The 6,173-nt window shown below is 45.4% G+C and overlaps 1 protein-coding gene across 1 annotated transcript in view; it reads left to right on the plus strand.

The window, feature by feature from the left end:
- Window positions 1–3,169, plus strand: part of T265_05703 (hypothetical protein) — a gene marked incomplete at both ends in the record, with an annotated part of 36,778 nt that extends 33,609 nt beyond the window's left edge. The window contains one exon of the mRNA XM_009170772.1: window positions 2,534–3,169. Within this exon, the coding sequence (XP_009169036.1) occupies window positions 2,534–2,568 (35 nt within the window). The remainder of the gene's footprint in view (window positions 1–2,533) is intronic.
- Between the last annotated feature and the right edge of the window lie 3,004 nt (window positions 3,170–6,173).

Genomic DNA, 6,173 nt, shown 5'->3' on the forward strand with positions numbered 1-6,173 from the left:
TTGGCTGGAGACGTTGCAAGAAATGGCGGCTAATCGATGTCAGTGGCGTTCGTGCTGTCAGTTTCTTTGCAGATTGTCTGATTGAGCGGTTGGAGGTGTAGGCACCTCAGTATGCTTGACATAGGCCAGCACTAGATCCCCTCCCTCACCCACTCTTATTCTCTTCTCTTCTCTGTAGGGCTTTTAATACAATTATATATATATATATATGACTAAACGAACTTTATGGTTTTACGTCAGTGAAGCATCAGTGCCAACACTGATGTTGCTGTCATTGATGATGATGGTGATGATGATGGTGATGATGATGATGATGATGATGATGATCTGTATATGATTAGTGGTATAAGGGTTCATACTTTCAGGATGTATATTGAGTCAGGAATCCGCATTGTGCTGGTATCCTGCTATGATCTCCCTTGTCTACCTTAAGACATCAACTTCACAAATCTTGAGAATCCCTCAACCGCGCGGCAATTGCACAAAATAAATAGCCTCTTTAGGTCTCGAGACAGTTGACAGTATCTCATCTCTTGTGCGTCCTCTGAGTTGCGTAGCAGCCAGCCACCGAAGGTGCGTTACCGCTGAACGATTACTTATCATTTGAAGTCGCTTCTTTACGGGCATCCGTGGCGCTACCCGACCGAGAGGTCCTGACAGATGCAGGACGGTCGCACTCAAACTGTTCTTTTGTCGCACGTTCAATTTCATCTTAAGTATAATGTGCATAGCATGTACGCTATTACTCTCAGATGCTCCACGGAGATTTCGCCTTCATTTAGGTTCCAAAAGCTTGGCACGTTTTTCCCCTCTCCCTTCCTTTTCGTCTGCAAATGCAGCCGTTGCTATACTGTCCCCTCCACAAAAAGTGTCTGGAAATATAGAGCATGCCTCGCGTCCTCTGCACCTGTTTGACAAAAATTCCCATGCCCTAGGACGTTTTGCCAACAGATGGCAGGTTATTATGGAGCTTTCTACTTCAGCTGCAGTGCATACTCAGACATTCAACAAAATTGAATATGTCGGGCCTAGACATGCTTGTGCGTCAACAAAATGTACCTACATACTTGCCATTGGAGTCTGAATGTTGGGTCAAAAGACTAATTTGCATCCCAGTTAGCTAGATTCAAATGAGAATCAAAAACGAAGGTGACTGTATGCTGATGTGCTCAACATTGAGATATTGACCAAAACACACTGAAAACGAAGTGACAATGCCCTTTAACATGAATCGAACCCGTGACCTCTGGCCCGTTGAGTGAATACTCTACCAACTGAGCTACGTTGAATGCTGCCCCACGTCCCACATGTGCAGCTTAGTTCAGATTGATCTTCCACACCTCGGTTTAATTGATCGACAGTTGATAACCATTAGTTCCACCAGTGAGCCCCTCGCGTGACTTCCAAAACAGGTCGGACTTTGATATCGTCAGGTTTTCAAATGTCATGGTTTTTTCTAGTCATTGTAGGAGAGATGAGATTTAGGAAACCTCGGATATGGACTCTAGCGCACACATGGCAAACAAAAGGATGAATTCTGTATGGGAGTCGAACGTGCCATGTCTCACCTCATGCTCAGTTGCTAGAGCACTCACACGATAAGCGATAAGTTGCTCATTCGTGTCCTACCCAAAAATTCTGTCGTTTTGTTTTGTGTATGCGTTAGGGTCCACAATTAATATTCTCCAAATTTTCATCTCTCCTACACGGATTCAAAAGATATTGTCCCTTGAAAATCTGACGACATCAACTTCTGACCGGTTGTAGAATGCTATTAGTGCCCCCATATTACGGTCCAAATCGCTTACTTTTACGAGGTCCTAATAGATTGTGTCGTGGATACGGTGAATTTACATACACAAGCGAGTATGCTTGTCTATATCACATAATTGTTTAACGAGCTGACTTGTGACTAGGTGGAATCCTTCGGAACAGTCAAATTTACTCGGTATTTCTGTCGTCAGCGACGTATTCTGATTTTACGTGGACCAACGCGCTCGACAATTAATTTGTTCGTTGTGTGGAAGTATTCTTGGTTATTTGTTTGGCTTGATGAATAAATTACCTGTCGATAACTCTTCCACATTTCCACCAGCAATATCCAGTCGGGTGAGACAGTGCATATTGGTTGTTGATCAGATGGCTGTTGATCTGTTCGCCGAGCTTGGCAATTAGCTTGCAAGCGTTTCGTCACCGTACGAGGAGACATCATCAGTGCGCAGTTGATGCGCACTGATGATGTCTCCTCGTACGGTGACGAAACGCTTGCAAGCTAATTGCCAAGCTCGGCGAACAGATCAACAGCCATCTGATCAACAGCCAATAAACTCACCCGAGCTACCAATATTTCACCACATTACGAACAGTGCATATCACTAACTATGTTCCGCGTTATCCATTTTAGGAGAATAACTATCGTTTATGTCCAGCTCAGTAGCCTGAGCTCATGTTGTTTTCCCGGCTTTTAATTTAATCACAATGCAACTTCTGTCCTTGTTGGATTTCAGCCGAAATTCATGAGACCCGGTGTGCAATGAACGAGGCCAAGAGATCTGTCCAGCGAGGTGATGTGCGTACCAGCAGCGCAACCGCCTCTGCGGCTCCAAAGTTCCGCGGTCCTCGTATGTCCCTACCTCATACTCGTCATCCAGATCCTTCACCCTCAACTAGCAAGTATGTGCCGAGCCACCCTGGTCGGTTACCTATTCACTCGGGCCCAGGCCAATTACAGCGTTACCTATGTAATTTGCATCCAGAAACTACGCTTGCTTCCCAGTCCGACGAAGATGAAGTGTCTGATGTACATATTCCAGATATTGAGGAATTGGAGGCCGCTGATCGGTTGCGTCAAGTTCGGGGAAGCTATTCGTTTTTTCCAGAACATTCATCATTATATGGACATGAAGAAGATGAGGATGAGGAAATTGACTATGAATTCGATGCTGTACAAGAGGAACAACTTATTGTCGAGCCGACGAATTATATTATGGAGGATAGTGATGGTCTCTACTCCCCATCCTTCCGAGGGTCACTGCAACCTCGTCGTGTATTTGGTCCTTCGGTCGGTTACCAGCACCGTTTTCATTCGGGCTATCAACGTCGACATGCTTCGGATCATAATCCACCGGCAGATGATTTCCTTGAACTTCATCGGTCTTTGCGTCAGTGATGGTGAATAGTTGTTGCTATTTTGCTTCACGTATGTAGTGGCTTTTTCCGTCACCAGACTTATGGAATGGTACCAATCTGCTTCATCTTTAACTAATACTAATGAGAGTTACAGTTAATCGTAACAGGTACGAGAATAAAATCACTGGGGACGCGAATCGAACTAACGGTTCACCACACGCAGGCCACATTTCTTAACAGCTCCACTCAAACACTAGTTAGTGAGCCATCCTTGGAACAACCTTGTTCAATGTTCGCATTGGTTTGCCGGTATGGTTTCTTGTGGGTTTCATTTAGTGAGCTTTCTAGATATTCTTGGCATGACGAACACTACGTCACCTCTTACCCCTTTTAAGACGACTGGGTTTCAGGAACCTGTCTTTCACTGGGCCCCAGTTGTTCCCGATATCTATCAATTAGCTATCGACACGTTCGTATGGAGGTGCAACCTTGATGGATATGATTAAAAGCTCTCGAGAAAAATGGCGTTTATACGCCGCTTGTGCACTCGGCTGATCTAGTATTCCTGAAGGTAGTCCCGTCCCGTGGGACCCTTGAAATTTATGAACAACTAAAGTAACTTCACAATCAATGGTCAAACAAGCTGGTGGTTGCAGAGTTGTCTGGCAAAAACGACCAAAGCCAGCTGTGGTAATTGCGTTCGTATTTGGGTGGTGCTACCCTATGGGGAACCTGAAATTCTGTATGTTACAGCGAGTAGCTGTTACTCGCGCTGACACTCTAAATCAACGGTCTTGTTATGGGTGAATCACCCATAAAGGTCTACGCTAGTGGTTCATAATTTGTTTGATACGCTTATCTGTTTTTATATCCAATCTAACTCTTGTTCTAAAACCAAATTTAAGGGGATGGCTACTTTTGCTAGATTTTTGGCAAATCTGCGGTAATTAAAGCTAAGCATAGGAAATCGCTGGCTTCACCCACTGTCTTCGGTTACGATAAACGCTGTTCTGACTGCTTTTCGAAGTGCGCGTCTGATTTTCTTCACCCCATATCACCTCGGAAAAGTCGCTTCACATCAGTGTTTAGATGATTTGAGCCTAAATCCAACATTCAGTCTTTGTAATGCTGGATTCAGAATTCATGATAACTTGCAGGTATATTTTCAATCAATTGGAAATTGCAGGAATTGCAGGTATATTGTTTAGGATTTCGGAGTTCGATCATGGCGCATGTTTTGCATGAGACTTTGGAGGCGCTTTTGTAAAAGTAAATGAAATTCGTGAGCCTCGGTCGGGAGTACAAATTTTTCTTGTCATTACTCTTCAACTTGTCATCAGCCAAAAGCAAAGTGCATGTTTAGTTACCGGAACCACTGCTCAGCGAATCTCGGGTATGATCTACGCCTGGATTTAAGTTGTGGGCCCGGTCAACAGTTTGTTGCTTAGTTCCCCAAAGGGAACTTTTAGTTACACGTTGATCTAGGTATCTAAAAACAGAAATGGAGAATTGATTCCGGAAGTCTAGGGTAATACTTACGCACAAGTAAACGAAAGTACATAATAGAATCCACTTGTCGAAGTTCGTGGCTTAAGCAAGCGCGCCAGTCTGCCACTGACCGGCAGAACGCAGCGTTACAGGTCCACGCCAGGCAACGGCGTGCGGAATGATGGCCGGACAGTGTGGGTTTCGGTCGTCACTTCTGAGATCAGTTTCGTGATTATGACCGGTGATGCATCCATATACATTCCCCTTCGTTAGTGTGGACAGCACGTACCATCATCATTGACAACATAACATCAGTGTTCAGCAATCGTGTTTCTTTGCCGTACAACCATGATTACTTGAAAGCCTTGTGGTGAAGAAAAGAGCAAGTGGACGGGCGAGGGTCTTAATGGTACCGTACCACATCATTCCGAGGTGCCTACATCTGTAGACACTCATTCGGGCAATCTCGATAGAAACTTGAAAGCTTGTGGTGAAGAAAAGAGCAAGTGGACGGGCGAGGGTCTTAATGGTACCGTACCACATCATTCCGAGGTGCCTACATCTGTAGACACTCATTCGGGCAATCTCGATAGAAACTGACAACAGGAACGCCACTGACATCGATTAGCAGCGATATCTTGCAGCGTCTCCAGCCAGTTGCAGCGAGGATCATGTGGTTTCCATCCTGGAAGGCAATTTGCACCAAAAGTACCCCGATTTTTCGTAACCTCTTTGTCTGCCAGGCCAAAGGTTGGCCAGCTCTCTGCTTCCGTCACTCTGCATTGGGCATGGAAACAACACTGTCTTCGGTAAACAACGGTTCGGCGTACGCGATATATGGTCTGACCGGCGCAGCCTCTGATGCTAGATACATTCTTCGATGGAAGTCCCTGCTGCACAGCCGAACACTAGCCTTCTAACTGCCTCGTTACGGATTCGCCGACATCAAGCCACACGAGCTATGGTTCTGGGACGACGGTTGTCGAAGACCTAAAGGCGTCCCAGTTCCGGCGCCCGAACAGACTAAGTCCCATGGCCATACAGTGACACATTCCTTCTTGTAGCCTGATAAACAAGTCCCTTGAGTTCCTGGTTGATACCGATTTGACGCCGTATGTTTGAAGTTAGCAGAACGCGACCCGAGCCTTGCAGATTCGTGCATTGATCTCATGTGTCACAGTAAAATAGGAGTTGATACAACGTACGTAGAACGCTCCACAACTTCGAGTGTCTCCCTGGATTGCAAGTGGCGTGTTTAGTGTTTGCATGTCCAGGAGCATGATCTTGGACTTTGGGTGTGCAAAGTCCATACCAAAGGACTTTGGTCAGTTCTACCAAAAACACGAGCCCCTTCTCTTCGAATACGAGAACGATGTCGTCTGCATATTCCATATCGACAAGGCTTTAATCAGGATCTATTTGAACACGGGCTTTGAAGACCTTCCAGCGTTAGTTCCATTATCTCATCGATTACAAAGTTAAATGTGAATGGAGAGAGTGGACAGCCCTGACTGACGGCACTTTGTATGCGGGAGCTTTTAGAGAGTTCTTCGTAT

Source organism: Opisthorchis viverrini (assembly GCF_000715545.1).
Source record: "Opisthorchis viverrini unplaced genomic scaffold opera_v5_108, whole genome shotgun sequence".
Taxonomy (NCBI): Eukaryota; Metazoa; Platyhelminthes; class Trematoda; order Opisthorchiida; family Opisthorchiidae; genus Opisthorchis; species Opisthorchis viverrini.